General features: G+C 35.7%; 1 protein-coding gene across 3 annotated transcripts in view; it reads left to right on the top strand.

The window, feature by feature from the left end:
* The window catches only part of RB1CC1 (RB1 inducible coiled-coil 1), a 53073-nt gene extending 30000 nt beyond the window's left edge, over positions 1–23073 (top strand). For 2 of the 3 annotated variants that reach the window (XM_010226008.2, XM_088540134.1), the window contains 11 exons: positions 493–619; positions 4742–6657; positions 10899–11058; positions 11936–12044; positions 12138–12378; positions 13189–13240; positions 13625–13672; positions 17982–18040; positions 20250–20386; positions 21448–21518; positions 22099–23073. In XM_010226008.2, the coding sequence (XP_010224310.2) occupies positions 493–619; positions 4742–6657; positions 10899–11058; positions 11936–12044; positions 12138–12378; positions 13189–13240; positions 13625–13672; positions 17982–18040; positions 20250–20386; positions 21448–21518; positions 22099–22176 (2998 nt within the window). In that variant the 3' untranslated portion in view covers positions 22177–23073. The remainder of the gene's footprint in view (positions 1–492; positions 620–4741; positions 6658–10898; positions 11059–11935; positions 12045–12137; positions 12379–13188; positions 13241–13624; positions 13673–17981; positions 18041–20249; positions 20387–21447; positions 21519–22098) is intronic. The other variant, XM_010226010.2, reaches the window with a different exon arrangement.
* Positions 23074–23857: the final 784 nt, after the last annotated feature.

Below are 23857 nucleotides of genomic sequence, written 5' to 3'. Positions count from 1 at the left end.
TTTCTTTTAATTCAGAATACCTATTATTAAAGTAGAATAGTAGAGAATTAATAGCTACTCCAAAATAGCTATTGAAGCTGAGCTGGTGAGAATCCAGGAGAAAATAATCAAGTCATTAGTGAACATAAGTGCTTCAATCACAGATTTAATAGCTAGAAAAACTCTTCTATTGCTGTTTTAACTCTAGGTAATTCCAGTAAATACTTTTCTCAGAAGGAAAGACTCCGAGATATTACTTCCCCATTATTGTATTTATGTATTAAATCATTATGTACTGCTTAAAAGTGCTCAAGTTCTTTAATTAAAAATACAAATACTAGTTTTGACAGGGGGTGGTTGTTCCTTGTAAACAGATGCAATGAAGAAGATAAAGGATAAACGTTAAACAATGAGAAGGCTGGTCTTATTGGAACACACACATAGCAATTTAATATATTTGAGTGTTAGGTATTATAATGTTGGGAAAAAAAATAATCCTGTACTGTCTTTAAGGGTTCCCATACTTTGTGACTTTGAACCTCTTCACCAGCATGTACATGCTCTACATAACCTGGTAAAAGCAGCACAGAGTTTGGATGAAATGTCGCAAACCATTACAGACCTGCTGAATGAACAAAAGGTATTTGTTTTTCTTTATTAAGACTTCAAAGAAGTACAATACTGCTTTAACAACCTCTACAGAAAAAAAAATGTTATTCAAAATGTGTGGATTGAGTTTCATGTAATATTTCTACTTTCTAGGTGTGAGTGTGAAACCTGACACTTTGGGGGATGCAGAGTTTGAATTGTCAAGGTTCCTTTGAAATTCACTCATAATAATGGAACATGTAACAGGAAATATGTCTTGTTCAGTCTGGGCCTTCTCCCATCTTAACGCTCTGAAAGTCCATCTAAAAATGGTTCAGACTTGTTTATCCAAGAAATCTTTATTGACATCTGGCTGCACATTTAAAAGAAAAAAAAAAAAAAAGAAAAAAAAAAAAAGGAAGCTGCATATGCCAAATCAGGAGAATCTCTTCTTTACCCTCTTGTGTTGTGTTTTGACCAGTTAGGATTTTTGGCCGACTCTGACATGTCAGATACTTTTGATAATTGTCTCTTTCTGTAGAGTAAATTACATTGTGCAGAGCTGGGCCATTCATCATGTCAGCTAAAAATGGCCGTCTCCATATGTAATCTCAGTGATTTATTTGAATTTTTTTTGAATTGAGCCAAATAGGAAAGGTTGGAAAAGTTTTTCTCCTCAAAGATGTTGTTGTTTCATCAAGTAATCACAAGAAATCAGTTGTTGTTCTCCATGCCACTTCTGTAACTGGTGTAGGAGGTACTTTTTTAAATACACTTTTTACTCAAGTCTACTCGGATTGTCACAGAGTAGGAAGGGGCTGTGCAGGCTTGAAACCTTGCTGATATAGCAGAATGTGGCTGCTGTAGCTGCCCAAGGGGGCTCTTCAGCCCCAGCCTGTCTTTCCATCCTGCTGGCAGCAGAGGTCTGGTTCTCTGGATGGGACTGTGACAGCAGTTCAAGCTTCTGTGGCAGAGGCAATCAGGATGGTGGTGGTGGTTGTGCTTCTTGTTTTCTTTTTGTTTAGCTCCTTTGGAAAGGAGAAGAAAGCTGAGGCTGTGGACAAATTAACAAAGAGCAAGTCAGGCAGGAGATGGAGAACTTGGTGCCTATACAGCCATGGAGCTGGCTCATCCAGCGTCCTGTACTGAAGAATTTTTTAGCATAGCTTAACTCTTAACTTGAGCTTTCTAGTTCATGGGACGTTAATCATAATATACTTCTTTATCTGACTTTAGAATTATACCAGAGTAGATAAAGATCAATAACTTTGTATTTAATTTGTTATTTCTGTGGAATTTGTTTTGCTTTTTAATACTTTCTGCTTGTTCTGTGTTTTAGTGATCTCACACCAAAGCAAGTGCTGTGCCCTTTCATTTCATAATAGAGACAAAGTTTAAGCAGATCAGTGGTTGGTCTAAAGATATCCAGGGGAAAGTTAGTGGCATGGGAGTAATGTAAGATGATTAAGGTGTTTTCTCTGCTGTTAGGAGGTAATTAATGCATGGAATTCTGTGGCATTAAAAGTTTCCTTTGTAAGAGAAGCTGGCTTTTCAAATGAGATTATGAATACCATTTGTTATAGTCAAATTCAAAATCCAGCGCTGTTCATAATCCTGCAAAGAATTCCCCCTTCCCTGACTCTCACTTAACCACAGTAACATAACTAGAACAAGGCACGCAAGGCAGCAGCGGTTCAGAACTTGACTATTACCTCTGCTCCTTTTGACTCCTTTTCCTTTGTGATTACAAGAATTACAGAATATGATGCAGGCATACGTTGCTGCCTGTAGATTGCACATAGGGAGGCAGGCATGCCAGGCACCAGGTTCTCAAGAAAACAGGCAACAGGGAAGTCTTCCACATAGTTTCAACTTCTCAAAATGTGAGGTTTTATTCCTCACTAGGCAGTAATCTAAATGGAGACTCTGCTGCTGCAGAACTATGCAGTTCATTATTGCCCCTAGCTGGGAGGGAACCACACTCAGTGGAGAGTTGCAGCACACAGGGATGGTCCTTTTTCCTTAACAAGCTATGCCCTTTATTCTCTACCTTCTTGTATCATCTTGTAAGGATGCCTTCTAAGAAATGGATAACATCTTTCCTTTGTGTGTGGCTCTTTGTATGACTGCCTTATATTCAGTCTTTGAAGTGGTTTTTTAATGTGGTTATTAACATCTGTGATGCTATCTTGTGTTACTATAAAAGAAAGCTCTGGTTTATCAATATTAAATGTTTGTTGTTTAAAGCATATGCTTCGAATTCAGGCACTTATCAGTGCATGCTATGTATGTCCTTCAACATTTTTTTTTCTAATTTCCCTTAGACAAATAACAAGATGATATTTAATGCAACATATTTAAACATGAACTAATATTACCTTTATCAAAACAACATTTCCCTGTAATTTTCCCTTCTATCCCTTACATTCTCATTTTTTCAGTGACTAAAGAGAATATTTTGTATGGATGGATGAGTGTTAGAGCTGGAAATAAGCTCCTAAATCTCAGTTCAGTATTCTGTTAGTCACGCTCTGTCCCCACATATTTTGGAAGCATGTATTTTGGACAGAGAAGGATAGGATCCTTTTTGAATAGCACCAATTTGTGAAAACTGAAGAAAACAGAAGTTAGCTATTTATACATCACCAGTCTGGTATCTGTCATATCTGTCACTGCTACATTTTTTGTTTCTAAGTTTTTTTTTCCTGATTGTTGGTTGTTCCACTAACTTCATTTGAGAATTAAGTAACTGAGTTCAATGGATAGCAAAAGTTCCTTTCATAAAAAATAATGTACTAGAGGACAATAGGGGCTCAAGAAGAGCACACAGTTGAAACACGTAGGGACAATACGTATGGTCCAGAAAACAGAGCAGCCAGAGCAGAATCATCATGATTGTCAGCTGAAGGAGATTGTGTCTTCAGAACAGATCACCGTTCTGAAAGCTCTTCAGTACTTTGAACCGAACATCTTAGGTACTTTTGCAAATTCTGTGAACAAACTCAGGAACAGTTAAGTTTTTTTGATGATCAGATTTTGCAAAGAGATAAAATCAAACAAGTCTTCCAAGCATGAAGGACAGAAAAACAAAGTAATGGTTGGCCTACAGTCTTACAAGCATTGTTCCATTCTATAAACCAAACAGATCTCCAATTTGTGATCCTAATGGTCTTGCTCCTGTCTCTCCATATCTGTCATAGATAATCATTATGTATTTAAACCATATGTATTTCACTGTTATTTTCTTGAAGGGGCAGGTGGGTTCTTTCCTATCCATCCTGTTATAAGTTGTTAGGGGTGGAAAGTGGGGCTTGTACATAGCTTTTTATAATTTCAGCATTCAACTGATGTGATTGTGTTCTGCACTTGCTGAAGTTAATGTTCATGTTTTTTTCCTAAAATAGTTTTGTGAAAATGGAGAAATTTATGTAATGTTTGTACTGCTTTACATACTACTGTTACTCATTTAATTTGGATGGTTAATCAAACTCTTAGTCTGTGCCTTTTTGTTCTGCTGTTTGTTTCTGTACACTGTCCACACTGCTGTTGATCCCTATTGCTGAGTTTTTCAACATTTCTGAACAAGAAGAACAGTTTGCATGCATGTTCTTGATACCTATGTTGGTAGAAAACAGTTTTATTACATTAAGACTTTTCTTGTGAAAGTTTTGTAGTATTCATACTAATACTGACTTCTGAATTACACTGATTTTTTTTAACAAAATTAAACAAAAACAGTAGAAAAATATTTTACCAACAATATTATCAAGAAAAACATTTTAATTGTGCCAGAAAACAAAGACCGTTTATTTCTGGCTGGTATGTTACTTTTTTTTAATCATCTAAATTTACACTTCAGTCCTTTGGAATAAAATATGTAATTTATACTTAATACTTACATATAGTCCTTTTTATGAAACTTGCTTGAAAATAGTTAAAATTTCAATTTCAAAAATCTCAAAAAAAGTTAAAAGCTTGGGACAGTTATGGTTAATAAGGTTAACTTTTCTTTATAGTTTAATAGATAGTTATATCTATAAAATTTAGATTCTAATTATATCTATAGATTATAATTAATCTCTAAAATTTATAGATAAATTTTAAACTACTTCAAATGCTGACACTTTTGCCTATTACTTTGTTAAATACTTGTTTTATATTTTACAACTTGTAGGCCTCCAATAGTCAAGCATCACCACAATCTGCTACTACGCCAAGGATGGAAAGTACAACAGGAACCACACTTGCTACCTCTTCTAGAACTCCTCCGTCACTCAGTCTTCAGGGTCCCTTGTGTCCTCCTGTGTGTCCTCCGGCCACGTTAGAGGAATTATCTCCTGACAGCATCGATGCTCATACATTTGATTTTGAAACAATTGCCCATCCAAACTTGGAGCAAGCTCTTAAGCAAGGATCATTAGACTTGGATTCCTTGGCAGAAAGTCCAGAATCTGATTTCATGTCAGCAGTGAATGAATTTGTAATAGAGGAAAATCCAGTGTCTCCTAATGTAATAAGTGATCCACAAAGTCCAGAAATGATGGTGGAATCTCTTTATTCTTCAGTTATCAATGCAATAGATAGTAGACGTATGCAAGATACAAGTTCTTGTGTAAAGGACATTGCAGTAGAAAATGCATCTCTCAGTGTTTGCATGGAGAAGTGTAGGATCATTGCTCAAGATTCAAAGGTACATTTAAGAGGTATAAAAGAAGATCTAGGCCACTTTAGAACACTTGTACAAAAAGAACAGTGTGACTTTTCTAACTCCTTAAAATGCACTTCATTAGAAATAGTGAATGTTATTGAAAACATAAAAGTTTCACTTGAAAAAACACTAGAAGATAAACATCAACAGGAATTGCAGTCTTTGAAAAGTGAATATGAAACTAAAATGAATAAATTACTGGAAGATGGTGAAGAAAACGAAAAAAAGATCAAAAAGTTAAAAAGTGACTTATTAGGCCTTGAAGAAGTTATTCAGAATAAGAATAATGAATTTGCAATGGTGAAAAATGAAAAGGAAGCTGTTGTTTGCCTTCAGAATGAAAAAGATCAGAAATTACTTGAATTGGAAAGCCAAATGGAGACGCAAAATTGTGAAATTAAAGAACTTAGGCAGTCACGTGAAGTAGTACTCGAAGACTTGAAAAAACTTCATGTTGAAAATGACGAAAAACTGCAACACTTGAGGGCAGAACTCCAGAGTTTAGAGCAAAGCCATTTAAAAGAACTGGAAAATAACCTGCAAGCCAGGCATTTACAGGAATTTGAGAAGGTAATTGCTGAGCATAAGGACTCTTTAGATAAGTTAACAAAAGAGAACCAGCACAGGCTTGAACAAATGCAGGAATCTCACGCAGCAGTTGTCCAAGAGAAACAACAACAGGTAGAAGAGTTAAAACTGAAACTTTCAGATCTGTCTGATTTGAGGTGCAAGTTAGAAGTTGAACTTGCACTGAAGGAGGCAGAAACTGATGAGATGAAGCTGCTTTTGGAAGAAAGCAGAAACCAGCAACAAGAGACCTTAAAATCGCTGATTGATAAGGAAACAGAAAGTTTAAGAAAGGAGATAGATAAATTAAACAGTAAGATACAAGTTAATAATGATGAATATCAAGTGGGCTTATCAGAACTAAGAACTCTAATGACAATTGAAAAAGATCAGTGCATTTCTGAGCTAGTGGACAGACACGAAGAAGAGTCAAAATTACTTAGAACTGAATTAAACAAAGTAACACATTTGCATGAAAAAACTTCTGAAGCAGAAAAAAGACTTTCAGAGCAAATAACAGAACTGCAAAGTAAGTTAGAGTTGGAAGTGAGTGCCCTAGAAAAGGCAAAAACAGAAAAAATGGCTCTCTGTGAGCAGCAGGAAAAATATGAAGCTATTATCCATAAGCTTGAGGAAGAGAAAGAACTGTTAGTATCTAACCAAGAACAAGACAGGCAGTTACTCATTCTGAAGCTCAATTGTGAAAAAGAGGATGCAGTACAAACTGCTTGTAAAGAGTTTCAATTACAGAGGGAAGCTGCTGAAAAAGGGCTTTTGGAAAAAATACAACAACTTGAGATGCAAGTTAATCAGAGGTACTGTAAGAATTAAGTTGCTGTGTTTTCATAGTAATCTAAAAATAATTAATCTGGTATACTCATGATACAATATGCAGTAAGTAAAATTTCTATATATTTGTCATAGAATTTAACCTGTTTTGTTTTTTTATAATTTTCAAGCAATTTCACTTCTGCGAGTAGTGATATATTTGTCAACGGTTTATCTCAAAGGTCATAAGCATCTTGCACAGTACTACTTTGGATACTAATAAAAGTTTTATAAAACTTTGGTTTTGTAATGTTGCACTGAAGGAGTGTTTCCATGGTTGCTCTAAATTCAGACTTAACCTTTCTTTCCTGTCCCATCCTTTGCTTTGGCACTAGCAGTTATGTGAGCATGTAATAACTAGCTTTTAGGCTGGTAACTTTATTATACTGCTGTACGTAACTCATGAGAGCTAATGCTGGCATGGAAAAAAATGTGGGGGAATATGTGACCAGCCGAGGCTTGCTCGGTGGCATCCTGCCCTTAGTGACTTTAGCTGCCATGAGTTTACATTTCAGAATTTTTGGTCTGACATTTGTGATAATGCAAAACACTAGGGCAAATTGTTTTAAAGAATGTCCCATCATCATCCTTTTTCTTTATGTAATTTTTGCAGTATTAATTTTTTTTTTACATTTTTAAAAAGAAAATTCTATTTTTCTTTGCCCTAAGGTTTTGAACTACTTCTCCCTGCTTCCTGTATCTTACCTATTTATTAGTTTGGTATGTCTATCAACAGAGTAATTGTGATATTGTACAGTGGAGATACTAAAAATTACTATTCTGCTGTATGTGTGATGACTGCTTAAACAATGCTGTAGCTTGAAATGCTTGAACTTGTCATTAGTATTCTTGCAATATTTGGAAACACCAAGGATAGTTCTGGTTTGTACAATGCATAAATAAAGATTTTTGTTCTAGGTATTATGAATTGTCAGATATGTGCAACAAGAAAAGAGCAATACAAGGGGACCTAAAAGCAAGAACGCAGATGTAAAGTAGCACTTTAAGCATTACACTGATGTTTAAAAATTTAAAAAGAAAAAAAAAGTGTGAAGAGTTGCACATGGAATCTAACATATGCATAAAATACAATTCTGTAGTGCAAAGGAGAATTTGAAATACCAACTTCAGTCACATTATTTTACAATTTTGCAATGCTATGATACTTATCATATGTTGTATCAGCGTTGATGTATATTCACATATTAGTGTATGAAAAATAATTTAATGGCAATTTTTTAGAATTAGGCTTCAGTGATTGGTTTATATTAAAATTTAAGTTTTTGGTCTTAACGAAATATCTATGTCCCTATTTAACACAATAAGGTAAAATAAGGAGGGGGGAAAAAAATGCACCTAGTTTTGTTTCCCTTTTTTTCATATTTATTCTCTGTTCTGTAAAAGATTTGCAATTTTGACATAGAAGAAAAATGTAGGTGTGTGTGCTCAAACCTCTTTAAAAAAGTGAATTTGGATACATTTAAGTTTGAATAACTTCTAGGCTCGGTACTGATCCCTGGGGGACACCACTGGCCACAGGTCTCCAACTAGACTCGGCCCCATTTATCACAACTCTCAAATTCTAATACACTAGGTGAAAACAGACAATGCATTTAGAAGTTATCTGTTTCATTCTGAGGAAGTGTTTTGAGTTCTATTAGATAATTTTCATAGTGCAACATTAAAATATATATTTATGCTTTCATCCTAGAGCTGTTCTGAATGCCCTTAATCTACTGTTAGGCTTCCCAGCTCCCAGAATAAAGTAGGCTTTTTTGTTTTATTTTGCTTTATATACCCAGAAGATGTTTACTTCTTATTGAAATCTGTTTTAATATTTCAGAATCGCTGGGTTTCTGTTTGGCTTTTTTGTTCCTGAAACACCAGACTTATTAGTAGCTAGAGTTGCCTTGTTATCCTCCTTCGGTTTGCTTTGACAATTGATCTGTAATGGTACAAAACAACCTTTACTTAGTAGGTGTCTGTGTGCCAGAGAAATGTCTTTGTCTAAGGAGCAAGGTTTTACTAGCCTTGTAGAAGACATTGACAGGAATGGTTACATTTGAGTTGGGTTGCACTGGTATTAATTTATATTAAAAGTGACAAAAGCATCTAGAAGCTACAAATCCTGAACAAAAAACAACTGTTTACTGATACATGGCAAATAATGTATTTTTTGGTAAGGTGCCTGGAACTGAAACCATGGTGATTTAGAAAGATAATAAAACTACAGGGCATTTTTAGCTTATTTAGTATTTTTACTATGTAGAGTCTGCATTATTTCCACAAAATGAACTGAGAAATACAAGTTTTGTGATGATTTCTCTATTAAGCAGACCTTTTTCGTGAGGTAGTTTAAATATTTAAAGCACTTTAAAGAATGTTTTAAGCAGGATAGGAATCTTGATTGTGCTGTGAACTGAATTACTGCCTTGGTGTAGTCCCGCCTTTGTATCGTCCCGCTGGTTCCGTCGGCCCGCAGCCAGCAATGAAGCCTCTCCGCGACGTGTGTGTGTCTGTGTGCTCTGTCTCTCGTAACTAGGCTTAATTTAGCAATTGGAAAGCACAAAAATGCTATCTTGGTAGCTTTTAAAAGGTAGCCTTGGCTTCTCAGGGCTTGTTTCATTTTCCTCGTAATTTGTGGAACCTCAAAGCTTGTTTTGCAAATGTGCTTTCAGGGATTTTATATTTGCAGTTTCTCACAGGCTTTTTGAGCGTTTAGCTATTGCATCACACACTGCATGACCATGTGGGCAAACAAGGAGCCTTTTGCAGTGGTGTGTGCTCTGTCAAAGGACTCCCGCTGACTATTCACTTTTTGGTGGCTAGAAAACACGCACGCAGCGCTGTCACTACGGCCACAGTGGCTGAGGCCTTCGCCAAATGAATGTGTAAACCCACGCCTGATGTAATTAGGAGGTTTAAAAACTAGCAGAGCGTGCTGGTATCCTCTACAGAAGAAGCGGTTAGGGGTCCACTAAGGCCACTCACGAGAAAATGGTACCTGCTTAGGTTTAGTGGCAGCTAACGGGCTTGGGTGTAGACTAATATTAGTTTAGTGTTCAGGCAATCTAGAGTGATGGAAGAGTGTGAATTTTTATTACTTGCAATGTAAGGTGCAGGCATGCTGTTGTTTGTGCTTTGCTAAAGCCTCAATACTGTTAAATTGTTAGGTAAAATCGATGGAGAAAACTGAAACTATGTTCCGGATTGTATGATTAAAGCAAAAATTCCTATGTAGTTTATACCTATGGCTATCAGAATATTACATTCCCAGCTTCCTCCAAGTTTTTTCTTTCATATTCCCAATGCTGATTTTTTTTTTTTCTGGTGTCTCTGGAGTTTTGTAGTCCATAGTCGTAATAGATGAAGCAAGAAATCTTGAAGCGTTTCTAGCACTAGAAATTGTGCTTGTATGTGTTGGTGTCTTGACACCCAGGGTTTTGATTTAGCATAACTTCCAGACTGCTTTGAATAGAGAAATCCAATGACTTACATGTCCATGGATGGAAAGTTAGGTTTGGAGGGATTTAAAAAAAAAAAAAAAAGTATTTCTAATGTAGCGGAACAATAGTTAAAATTTTATAGGTTTTAACATAAGTTGTGCAACAAATGAATTTGTCTGTCCCAGTGTTCCATAATGGTAGTTCTTGGTGACCCAAACCAAAATGCAAGAGGAGGATAATGTTTTGGGTTCAATGATGGAAAATATAAGATTGAGTTTTTCAGTAGCCCTTCGTGATTGTTATCTGTCTTGCTCCAGATGTTCTCAATGCTTCTCCTTCTTTATGATAGTTGCGAAGATTTTGCAACTCGGTCTTCAATTTTCCCATCTGGATTCATTACCGTCAGATTTACTGCTGAGTTGCTTAATCACAAGAGCTGTGGAGACTTTGCATTTAGACACTCTGAGAATCTGCAGCGAGTTGGCCTTTTATTCTTTTTGCCACTTTCCATTCCTTTTATTTTGTTAGAGAAGTAAAAATAAGAATTCTGTCTTTGAAAAACAAAGACTCCAAATTAGAGCCAGTGTAGTGCAGTAGAAAACAGAAGGGACCTGGCCATTATTAAGATATAGAATTGAAGATTAACAATAAATTAATTGCAATATAATATTAGTCCAGAAAAATATCTCAAAATTAAATTTTAACATATACATTTGTATATTAATGTATAATGGAACTCTTGTGTATACCATAAATTTAAAGCCTAAACATTTTCTTTTAAGTCCTCCTACTGTATCATCTACTGAATCAAGCTTGGTTGCTGAACTTCAAGAAAAGCTTCAAGAAGAAAAAATGAAGTTCTTGGAGCAACTTGAAGAGCAAGAGAAAAGAAAGAATGAAGAAATGCAAAACATTAGAACATCACTAACTGCAGAACAGCAGGTAAAGCTGATTGATTGTATTACTTCTGCTCCTGTAAGAATGATGGGAACTTTAGTTACATGCTTTCTTCTGATACTTAATTTACATTATTATCGAAAGCTAGGACATATACATAAATAGCATCCAAGACATAAAAATGTAAACTCTGTGTGAATGGCACAGTCTAAATTATTTTTTTGCTTATGTTGTTAAGCCAGATATCTTTCATTCTCTTCAGTTTGTCTTTTCAACAGAAGCTTAGGGTTAAATGGTTAGAAGAGGGATTCAAAAAACAGAATGGTGCATCAGAGTGCAGAAGATACTAGTCTCTTATGTTAAAAGCTGTTCAGACTAACTAACTTGAATTCCTATATGTTTTCTTTATTACTTGTTCAGCAGGAACTGGAAATCTACTTCTAATTCAAATTCTAGTATATTATTCTACTGCATAAGCAATGTTAATTTTTTTTTTGTGTAATGTTACATACCTTGGTGCAGCATGGATGTGTTTGATCATCCATCTTTATCCCAGTATTAATGTTTTTTTTAGTATGTCACATGCAATTGTGGTATGTTAACTGGAATGTGAACCATTGTGTTAAAGGGACCATACCAGGAATTAGTGTTTTGAATGATGATTTCTTTATAATAGTATTATGTGTGTATATTGGGGAGGAAGGGTGAGGCAAGTGGACAGCAAGGATAAAAATAAAACACAAAGTGTCCAGACCAGATATCTCTACCAAAGTAGTAGGAAACAAGTAAACTAGTTTACAATATAGCTATTTTTTAGGAAGCTGAAATGTATAATTACTTTTATACATTTATCTTTCTATAATGCATTTTGTATTCCATTTATACTATATACTTCTTTAGTAATACTTCTTTTTGTTTTCAGACAAATTTTAACACTGTTCTGGCAAGAGAAAAAATGAAAAAAGAAAACATAATAAATGATCTTAGTGACAAATTAAAATCACTAACACAACAGCAGGAAAAAGATAAAGGTAAGCAAAATACTGAAAAAGTATTGTCTTTTCTTGCAAGACAGTTTCACTTACTTTGAGTTGTTCTTGATCTTTGGCTTATTCTTTCCAAAGATTTAATTGAAACACTTTCTGAAGATCGAGCTCGTTTGCTTGAGGAGAAGAAGAAGCTTGAAGAAGAAGTTAACAAGCTAAGAACTAGTAATTTTACTCCTTCAGCCTACTTAGCAGCAACCTCAGAAGTTTGTGGGGCCTGTGCACCTGATATTCCCACTGACACAGATAGACTGGTTTCTGACCTTACAGCTGAAGGGAGGATGGACTCCACAATGGAAACCAGCATGATGGCTGTGCAGTAAGTATGGGACGTTGCAGCAAAATTACAGAAAGTATCCTTCAATTCTTTAGATATATGTGCTGTTGAATATTTTAAAGTACAAATGAGATGGGTATGTTTTATACTCCTAATTCATCCATTCTTGTTAAAAATATTCTTTTAAATGCATACCTACAATTACAGTGCCAAAGTCATTGAGAAAGCTTTCTGTGATTTAGAAGAAGCTGAAGTTAGAGGTGATTCTTGGTCCTGCAATTATATAATGAAAATTTTAACCTAATTATAAGCAATTTAAATTGAGTGGGAGAAGAGCAACTGAAATGGCATAGGATAAACGAGTTGTTGCATGTTATTGACATATATCTTTAACAGTGGCTGACTTCTTTAAAAGAAAAGAAAGCAGATATATAATTTTTGCTTTTTTGTGTACATGTTTGCTGTAGATACTAAAAGTGGGATGATGAACAAGAAGAGGAGATAGTTATGCTTGATATTTAAGATGAATTCTGTGTTCAAAACAAGAATAGGACTGAGACAGACTAAGCAGCCTTCATAGACTGTGTTTTTCCCTTGATGTAGAGAGAATGAATAGCTGTTGGTCATTGTTTTATGTATAGCTTTTTTGAATCGGCACTGTCAGTCATGAGGTACTTGATGAGACTTAGAGGGAATGGTAATGGGTCTGTGACAGAAGACTTCAGCAGTGGAAACCCTTATGTGAGGGAAACACCGAGGGAAAGCAATTCATTTGTGTGAGAATGAGAGGAAAAAAACCTTTTAGTGCAAAGAATTATTTTTAACCTATCCATGTTGTTCTTTGCCTTCTAGTGAGAATGTCCATATGTCTGAGGAAAAACAGCGGATAATGCTGTTAGAAAGAGTAAGTAATTAGGTATTTATAAAGTGTCGCGGTCAGTTGATATGTAGTCTGATGCAATATAGTATCTGCAGGACTTACTCTCTGTATGCTAGTTTACTGCTAAATAGTGTGGGGTTTTTTTGTTTGTTTGTTTTTTGTTTTTTTTTTTTCCTGTTAGTGAAGGATGAGTGTCATTTAGCAGTGGGCTAACAACATTGTGGTCATTATGGGACTTCTAATTTTGTGTGTATCTTTCAAAAGATGTTTTGATACTCTTAGAATTTTGAGCACTACAGTAAATATACATATTGTATAAGTAGTGTGGCTCTGGTTATATCAGAATGCTTATTTAAATTTTATACTGTAAAGGTATATAGTTGATCAGACGACATGATTTTCTTTCAGACTTTGCAGTTGAAAGAAGAGGAAAATAAGAGATTAAATCAAAGATTGGTAAGTATTTGTTCAATGCATATTTTGAGTCTTTTTTAAAAAAATAACTTACAAATGTTTAATATCTTAAAATGATAAAATGACTTTTTCTGGTTTAAAAAAATATTTCAGATGTTAAGGCAAATGATAGAGAAAAAAAAAGTGGCAAATAGATGCAATTCGATAACCTTTAGAGGTGCATTGACCTTAATAGTTCTCCCATGAAAAAAGATTCATAGGACTGGCCAGAAACAAAACTTGTATTTTGAAAAGAACACAGACCTGTCCAGACTTACAAACATAAAGTTAAATCAAATGGATCAATTCCTTTCAACAGACGTAGATTGAAAGCCAGCTTACAAGAAAACAAATGCCTGCACATTAGGCTTTAGTAGGAGTATTAGTAATTTAGAGCTTACTTTTGGAAAACTGTTCATGATGGTAGTGTTTAAGAGGATTTTTTTTTCCCCCAAAAAAATGATGTGAATGTACGTATTAGAATGTTGTGAAGGAATGAGAATGAGCAACTCGTCAGGTGTTATTCAAGGTGAAGTCAGCTTCAACCTATATACATACTTCTGAGAAAATTTCAGATCAGAATTTGCTGGTGTCGTTTAATTTTACACACAAATACTCGACATTTAGAGCAGGTGTGTCTCTGTCACACTTCTTTTATAAAGTGCTTTTTAACTGACAGGCCAAAAATCAAACTATGATAAGAAAGCCTTCCCAGCAGTGGGAGACCTCCCACTTGCATCTGTCATTTCTGGGATGTGTAATGAAGATGGAGCCAGAATCTTTAGTGTTGCCCAGTGTCAGGACAAGAGGCAGTGGGTTCAAACTGAAACACAGGAAATTCCATAGATTTACTTTTTAAAAATCTGTGAGGTGGGTGATTAGTGGAACGGGTTGCTCAGAGAACTTAAGAGTCTCCATCCTTACAGTTATTCAGAATCTTACTGGACCTGGTTCCTGCTTAGTTAGTGATTCATACCAAACACCATGTAAGATAAATCACCAGCCCACCGGTGTCTACACCAATTCAAAATTAGTATCTTTAAGAGCATAAGGATAAGATGTCTTCTCAATTTCTTCCCTGTCATTTCATAATCTTTGTTAGTATTAGAACTCTCCTTCATTTCATCTACTTGATAGAATTTTCCTCTTATTTCTAAAACTAGACTCTGAAACACTTGATTTCTCAGAATATCTTCCTTTGCTCTCAACCTTTTAAGAGGTAACAATCTTAGAAATGTTCAGCTTTAGGACAGTGGAGTGTATTTTAGTTCTCTTCCAAAATTAGAACAGAAGTTGAAGAAAAAAATGCATCTTTCACAAAGAAACTGGCAAGTTCTCCTCTGGATGTCTGGGTAACCAGCAACAACAAAATTAAAAATTAGCTCTTAGAATTTCACAGAGCATTTCTTGCCTCTTCTTCCTTTCCCCAGACCTTCCCAATATGTTTTTAAAAATGAAGTGGACTTGACCATTTAAATATATTTAGATGTTGGATAAAAAAAATATTTAAAACATTTATTTATACCCAGCTATTTAAAATAAGGAACTCGGAACATCTGCTCTGAATAATTTTAGAAACATATATATTTAATGCTGTTAGGTATTGCACCAAAACTTCTGCGTTACCTTTGAAAGCAATAAAAGATTCTTAAAAATAACTCCTTTTAATACCAGGAACGTGGAAACGGGAATTTTTTATTATTTTTTATTATTATCTGAAGATAACTCACAGTTTCCTAAGACTGATGTCAGAAATGTTTGATTGTATTTGATAGCCTTCATGTTAACTGTGTCATTTCCAAGAAAAAAAAAGTGTTGTGTGAATGAGTCAGACATGTTCATCTCCAGCAAAAAAAAAAAAAAAAAAAAAACTGAAGTTGGACTGCATAAAGAAAATCAATTGCTGACAATGCCATTAAAAGTCAAGAGCTTCTGATTTCATTCTTTTTGACTCATTTTCTTAAAGTGAAGACTAATTTGAAGTAGCGATAAAAATGAGTCATGAATGGGCTTCAGTTCATGTTAAGACAGGTTGATACTGTTTTCTAACCAAAAAGACTAACCATAGGAAATATGTTATAGGTAACTATATTTGAGTTATAGCTGAAAAATCATGCACTAAATTTGAACTACAAATAATCTTGATTTGGCTAGCATATATAAATGGCTGAAGAAGTGAAAACCATATCAAAAACTGCCCCATCTTTAACCAGAGTTTCTACGTAATAATAGTAAATTGTGTTCTGTAAAGAAGCTATGAAAGGGTAGACAAGTGTATAAGTTTATATCATCTCAGCTTCTCTATAGAGAAATCTGTTTGTGCTGGGTAGTCTTTTGTAAATACGAAATTTTTCAACCCCTTTTCATTTAATATACCTCAGAAAATGTATACGCACATCTGTGTTTTTTTCCAAATAAGCTAATTATTGTAAATTGGCGCCAAGCTTATGCTATTGTAGACTGCTCATGTGCCAGCACTGGGAGAATTCAGGCAGATTTAAAGGCAAGTATCATGAATAAATGAGAGAAAAAAATATGTACAAAACTTACATAATTAAGCCTTTGTTTGCTGTTAGTGAATTCTTTCAAGTTTTGTTCCAGGGAGTCCTACTCTCTCTAAGACAGTAAATTTAGGTTGACAGTAAAACTGAGAGACCATATTGGGGTCAACAGTCAACAGCTGGAGTATAATAAGCATGTTTTACTATTGGATTTCTAGTATGACAATGGCTGCTGTCTTAGAATATATAGGTTTTTCATTGAGTCTTTTATATATATACACCCTTATATATACTCCAAACAAATACTCAGGGACACTGATCTTTGAAGCATTTCTTATTGTTACTTAATGACGGAGAAAACAATTACATGATACACTTCATAATCAAATGTAGTTATTAAACTTGAAGCTGCAAAACAGGAAGGTATGCCTTCTTCTTGAGTAAATGTAGGATCTGCAAGAATGATTTATCTAAACCAAGAATGATTCATCTAAAACATATTGTTATAGCATGGATTCATCAAGGGGAAATCATGCGTGACTAACCTGATAGACTTCTATGATGGAATGACCAGCTGGATGGATGAGGGGAGAGCGGTGGATGTCGTCTATCTCGACTTCACCAAGGCTTTTGACACTGTCCCTCACAACATCCTCCTGGGCAAGCTCCGGAAGTGTGGGATAGATGAGTGGACAGTGAGGTGGATTAGGAATTGGCTGTATGGCAGAGCTCAGAGGGTGGTGATCAGTGGTGCAGAGTCTAGTTGGAGGCCTGTAGCTAGCGGTGTCCCCCTGAGGGGTCAGTCCTCAGTCCAGTCCTGTTCAATTTATTCATCAATGACCTGGATGAAGGCACTGAGTGCTCCCTCAGCAAGTTTGCTGATGATACCAAACTAGGAGGAGTAGCGGATACCCCAGAGGGCTGCGCTACCATCCAGAGGGACCTGGACAGACTGGACAACTGGGCGGTGAAAAACCTTGTGCAATTTGACAAGGCCAAGTGCAAGGTCCTGCACCTGGGGAGGAATAACCCTAGACACCAGTACAGGCTGGGGACTGACCTTCTGGAGAGCAGCTCTGCAGAGAAGGACCTGGGCGTCATGGTGGACAACAAGCTGACCATGAGGCAGCATTGTGCCCTCGTGGGCAAGAAGGCCAAAGGGATCCTGGGGTGCATTAAGAAGAGTGTCTCCAGCAGGTCGAGCGAGCTGATCCTGCCCCTCCAGTCAGCCCTGGTGAGGCTGCATCTGGAGTATTGTGTCCAGTTCTGGGCCCCACAGTACAAGAGGGATGTGGAGCTGCTGGAGAGAGTCCAGCGCAGGGCTACAAGGATGATCAGGGGCCTGGAGCATCCGCCCTATGAGGAGAGGTTGAGGGAGCTGGGCCTGTTCAGCCTGGAGAAGAGAAGGCTGAGAGGGGACCTGGTAAGTACTTCAAGGGAGGCAGTGAGGAGGATGGTACTGGCCTCTTTTCAGTGATGGCCACTGACAGAACTAGAGGAAACGGCCAGAAACTGAAACACCAAAAGTTCCACAGGAACTTAAGGAAAAATTGCTTGACTGTGAGAGTGACAGAGCCCTGGAACAGGCTGCCCAGAGAGGTTGTGGAGTCTCATTCTCTTCAGAGATCTTCAGAACCCGCTTGGATGCAGTCCTGTGCCACGGGCTCTAGGTGACCCTGCGTGTGCAGGGGGGTTGGACTAGATGACCTCCAGAGGTCCCTTCCAACCTTAAGCATTCTATGATTATATGATCTGTAGTGTGCACTTCATAGTTTGCTAGTGTCTTTCATATTTTTCATTTTTGCTTTTAGATGTCCCAAAGCATGTCATCGGTATCCTCAAGACATTCTGAAAAAATAGCAATCAGAGAGTAAGTACACTTCAGTTTTCATATTAATAGATTATTCTACTCTCAGCAGTAAGTGTATAAAGAATGTCCTGGTTACATTATTTTACAGTATGAGATCTATAGATCATATCTTGTTTAGTTGTCAGATATTGAGCCATCCCAATTGACCATAACTCCAAATTAATAAACATTAATAAAAGCAATATTAACCTATGACAGCTTTTATGCCAATGCTGATTTTCGTGCCATAAGAGAGTCTTTCTTTACGCTAGTCACAAGGGCATAAGGGAGTACTCGGGGAAAAAGAAAAAAGCACAGAACAACCATGTGTGTAGTAGCAGTATATTTTGGGAAGGAGAGAGTGGAGATAATTAAGGGACTGGAGCATCTATTGTATGAGGAAACACTAAACGAGCTGGGCCTGTTTAGTCTGGAGAAGGGAAGACAGAGAGGGGATCTGATCAATATGTACAAATACCTGAAGGGTGAATGTAGGGAGGATGGGGCCAAACTCTTCTCTGTGGTGGCCAGTGACAGGATGAAGGGTAATGGGTACAAGTTGAAACACAGGAAGTTCCATCTCCATGTGAGGAAGAACCTCTTTACTGTAAGGGTGACAGAGCCCTGGAACAGGCTGCCCAGAGAGGTTGTGGAGTCTCCTGTTCTGGAGATATTCAAAACCTGCCTGGATGCCACCCTGTGCCACGTGCTCTGGGTGTCCCTGCTGGAGCAGGGGGTTGGACTAGATGATCTCTAAAGGTCTCTTCCAACCCTAACCATTCTGGGATTCTGTGTGTGATTCTGTGCTAACTCACGAAATTGCTCCCTGTTTTGGGGTTTGTTTGTTAGTTTATCTGTTACATTTCCAAAATGATACTAGGAAAATACAGGGGCGGTGTTCTCCCTGAACATGCTCCATTGTATTGCAGTAGAAGCTGAAGCTTCTGAGTCTTAAAAATTTTTGGCTTACACTGAGAGAATGAAAATAAATGAGCAATTCTGTTCTGTTTATTCATACAAATAGTCATGCAAAATAGGAACAGCTGTATGTCGTTTCCGTAAGTCATTTATGGGGCTGAGATAACTATAAAGAGTGATGTTGTCGTTTATACAGTATTTGTTAAATGAGTAAACATTGAGTAAAAATGAGAAAAACAATATTTTCTGAATTAAAACAATTGCATTTTGTGGTAGCAAGGACATTATGTACAGACTCAGTCTTTTCTGTGAGCAGGTGAATATTATGGCAAATCTAATAGTCTTTGGGATAAAAATGAAAAACGGGAATTCACCTGTCCAAAAAATCTGAGTCAATACTAGTTAAGAGAAAAAAGTTTGCTGTATTATTATGTAATTTGAAAGTGAACTTAAAAGCAGATGAGCTAAATTTATTCAGATTTATATATATATTCCAGACTCTGCATCTTCAGTCTCCCTTTTTAAAAAGAATTTTCCCCTTCCTTTGCCACTCAATCACGCAATACGTGCACATACACACACAAACATGCACACCCTGCGTGTGTGTGTGTGTGTGTGTGTGTGTGTGTGTGCTAGAGCCCTCCCAATACCTGATGCTTGATGATCAGTGGTTATTTTGGGCTTTACTTGTGCTGTCCTTGGTATCAAGTGAAAATTAGAGGAGTATGTGTCATGTGTTTTTTGTTTTTGTTTTTTCGCTTTTTAGCCCTCTGATAAAAGACCATTGGAATGCTTGATTCCTTTTTGTCCTGTATGCTTAAAATTTAAAGACCAATTACCTATAGCAAAAGCTTTGAAATTTGTTTGGTCAAATAAACTTCAGTTTACATCATCAAAAAGATATTTAGAGACTATGTTGCAACAATCATTATCATAAGTATTGGTGAATATAATTTATCTTGAAACCTTAGTATGTTGTTGGGTATTTCTTTTTATATTTTAAATCAATACTATCAATTCTCTTGGAAAAAAAGAGCTGTGTGATTGAGAAAAGCATGTTAAAAATGCTTTCAAAGAAGTAGGATTTTTTTTGTTGACTTCCGAAAATAGATATGGATATGCGTTGACATAATTAGAAATGTCTATGTTACTGTACAACTGTGTCTCAGCCTGTGAAATATAGGCTAAAACATATAGTATAAATGTTTTTATACTGTTATATATAGTATATATTTTTATGCATATAGTATGCATATGCATTTTTATGCATATAGTATATGCATAAATATGCATTTATATTTTTTTCCTTCAGTTTTCAGGTTGGCGATTTGGTTCTCATCATCTTGGATGAAAGGCATGACAACTATGTATTATTTACTGTTAGTCCAACCTTATATTTCTTGCACTCAGAATCTCTTGCTGCACTGGATCTCAAACCAGGTGAGTGTGGTAAGTGTCAGATTACTTCTAATTATTATGTCTTTATACAAATCGGTATCTAACACTTAGTAAGTGACGATATATGACAAGCAAAAATGCATATAGCAGAAACTACAGAAGAGTTTATGTAGAGATTTCCTGAATAAATGTTTGTTTTGATACTATAAACTTTTCAAGGCAGAAACTATATATAGATAGTAGTATTTTGTAAAAATAGGAGAGAAAGTATTCATTACAAATCAAGCTGTTTAAAGAAAAGCCAATTCTGCATGGCACTAAGTACATTGTATGCGTCTGTGCATGCATTTGTCTGCACATACATATGTATCCACAAGTTATGTAGCCAAAGTTCAGAAATATATTAATATTAAGCAAGAACTTTAGGAGAAATAGCTGAAAAGTACCCGTAAAAAGAACAAAAGTTGAGAATTTATAAAACCCAAAATTGCATACACTCAATGAGAAGACTTTTACCTTCTGTATAAACCAATAGTAAGAAAAGCAGAAACAGCTTTGAGACAGTAACTAAATAACTGAATAAATTTAATAAATCATATTTTACATAGCTATGTATGCAATACTCCAATGCCATAGTTATATTTATAAGTTAGGCAGAAGTTATTCCCATATCTTTCACAGAGCACATACAGCACAGATACTTCAGTCAGAATTCGGTTAGAACTTGGTGGCTATATAGTTACTTTAATTTTTTTATATCATTCATTATAACTGAATAAATCTATGACAAGGTTTGCTGATTGACAGCTTCTGATAAGCAACAGCACATGGAAACTTTTACTTGTAAGAAATGAAATTTCATGCAGTAATTCCTTTTGGTGTGTCTCCTAAGAAACAGTTCTGCAACTAAAATCTTGAGTATAGGGAGGATACAGATTTTACAAAAAATACACTACAAGAGAGGCATTCCTTTGAAGTTACTTAAACAATTATTAAGCGTGTATCATAATCCAAAATATGGAACACTTCTGCTTCCTTTTTCTCATTTCAAAAGGATAATACTTTAAGTCAATTTTTCATCTCAAATAATCATAAATATACTGTCTGTTTAGCTTCAGGTGCATCTAGGAGACCTTGGGTGCTAGGAAAAGTCATGGAAAAGGAATATTGCCAGGCAAAAAAGGTAAGGAAATGGGTGGAAAAAAATGATCTAATAAAATTAAGAGAAAATCAGACTTAGTGTTTGCAACAACCATGAAAAATATACTCTATATTATGACTGAGGGTACTGTGGCATGAAAGCTCTCCCAGGTTCTGCTGTTTCTTCTGTGTTTGCTGCTCAGTGAAGGGGAACTTGTGGCTTGGGCGTTTCTGTCTATGCCACAGAGTAAACCTTCCTGCCCCCTCTTCTTGCATGACAAATCTTTTATCTCCCTCTCTCTTCAGACACTAGCGAACCTTTCTGCTAACCCTCCACAGTCCTATCTAAAAGGCTTCTACCTTACACTGGCTGTACCTTGCAAGGTCCCTTCAATTCCTAGTAAGGTTTTAGTAGCACTAAATGTAAGAAATTTACAGGAGTCTGAGAAAATGATGAAGAATCAGTGGGGGCTCAGAGTCGGTAATATCTTAATGAGGAGAATCTTGTTAGACTACGTATCCAGCTCTGAAAAACTCAAGGGATGGGAATCAATTTCTGCTCAAAAATATAAAAATTAAAGTAGAGCAATAACACTGCGTTTCTATTTTTTGTTTGTTTTTAGGCACAAAACAGATTTAAAGTTCCTTTGGGTACAAAATTCTACAGAGTGAAAGCAGTACCATGGAACAAGAAAGTATAACACAACAAAATCTTGGTTCATTATGTCTCCATTCTTTTTTGGCTTGTCCTTCAGTGCTCATTCATCGCTCCAAGTACCAGGCCATCTTTTTATACTGAGGTCATGTGACAGTATACTTCACTGATGTACTGCTTTTACTTTTTAACAGGTCACATTTTAGAAACAAAAATTTCATCAAAATCTCTGGCCCTAACTGTTCCAATTTTTTACCCAGATAACTTTAGGAGTGTGGACCAAATGAGTTCATTTTCTCAAGGGCAACCATGTGCAACATGGCTTATTAGCCATGTTAATTGCCTGCTAAATATACGTTAGCTTGTATTTAGATGTTAAATGTTAGTTACCATTATTACCAGCATATGTCCTTTTGTGAAATCATTATCAAAGTACTTGCACTCTTTAACAGATTCTTTATATGTGTAAAATTCATCAACTATTTAAAGAGGAGTGTTCATTGCATGCAGATAATCATATAATTTTTCTTCAACATGAGTTTGCCTCAGTAGATGAATAAAAATAACTACTGCAACTTGTTTCATTACATGAAAATGCTCTTTAATGTTTAAAAAGAACCTTGTAATTTGGTAGACTGATTTTGAAAATCAGTCACAGTTAGATCTGCAATCTTCAAAAGCACTTTCGATGGATTGATCACACAGATTCTGAAGGGGAGACACCTGTGCAGTTTGTTTGAAGTGAAGCACTTGATCTTCCCAGCAAAACAGAAGTCTTGTATTAATCTGTTTAGAGAAATCATATTGATGAAATTGTATTTCATGGTTGAGTTTCAGGAAAAAACTCATTGTACATTAACCATAAAAGAGTCATTTAAGTAACAAATTATTGTAATTGTAAAAGACATGTAGAATTTTAAAACAATAAAGATTTGAAACTGTATGTGTTTGAAGCATCTGTGTGCCTTTTAGATATTAACTTTCTGTAATATACATTAAATATATTGCAGCTTTTCTCTGACATCGCCTGTAAAATTTCATTACATAGATATGACTATATTTTCTCCAGGAGGCATTAATGTTCTGTAACATTCAGGAATTACAAGAATTACCTGTAATAATAAAAAAGAATGAAGTAGGCAGAAATTAATTTTGTCAGCTAATTAAACTGACAACAGAAACTTTTCAATTAGTTATACTGATTATAATTCAAAATGTAATTATTCAATTTTCTTTTGTCATAATATAAAGTACCCAAAATGTGTAAGTAGTGGAAAGTGAAATTGTGGGTTCAAAAATGAACTTATACTAGGACTCCCTCCAAAGAGTTGTTCAACTATGATTTACTTTCAGAAAGAGGAGAGTGGAGGAAGAGAAGAATATGAATTGACCGCAAGAAAATCTCAGTGCTTCTGCCCATATGATATTGTGCTATATACCTTCAGACTGCCTGGTCTACTTGAATACCCAGAAACTCCTGTGTATGTTTTATTTAAAATGTTGTGACATGACATAATTTTAAGTTCAGAATTTTTTTAATTATGAAAGATGTGGGCTTGGAATTGTATCTTATCTTTGATAAATTAAAATAAATCTGACAGTTGAATTCTGGAAAGCAGAATGTCGTTTCATCAGGGCAGAGTCTTACTTTATTATTAGATTTGCTAGTAAATATTCTGACTTTAAGAACTGTTCATCAAAAATCCTGAAGAAGGCATAGTATTGCG

The sequence above is a fragment of the Tinamus guttatus genome, unplaced genomic scaffold (assembly GCF_059628265.1).
Source record: "Tinamus guttatus ecotype Peru unplaced genomic scaffold, ASM5962826v1 Tinamus_guttatus_pri_ptg000056l, whole genome shotgun sequence".
In the NCBI taxonomy this organism is placed as follows: domain Eukaryota; kingdom Metazoa; phylum Chordata; class Aves; order Tinamiformes; family Tinamidae; genus Tinamus; species Tinamus guttatus.
Note: the sequence above shows the minus strand (reverse complement) of the source record. Positions and strands in the feature narration are given on the sequence as shown.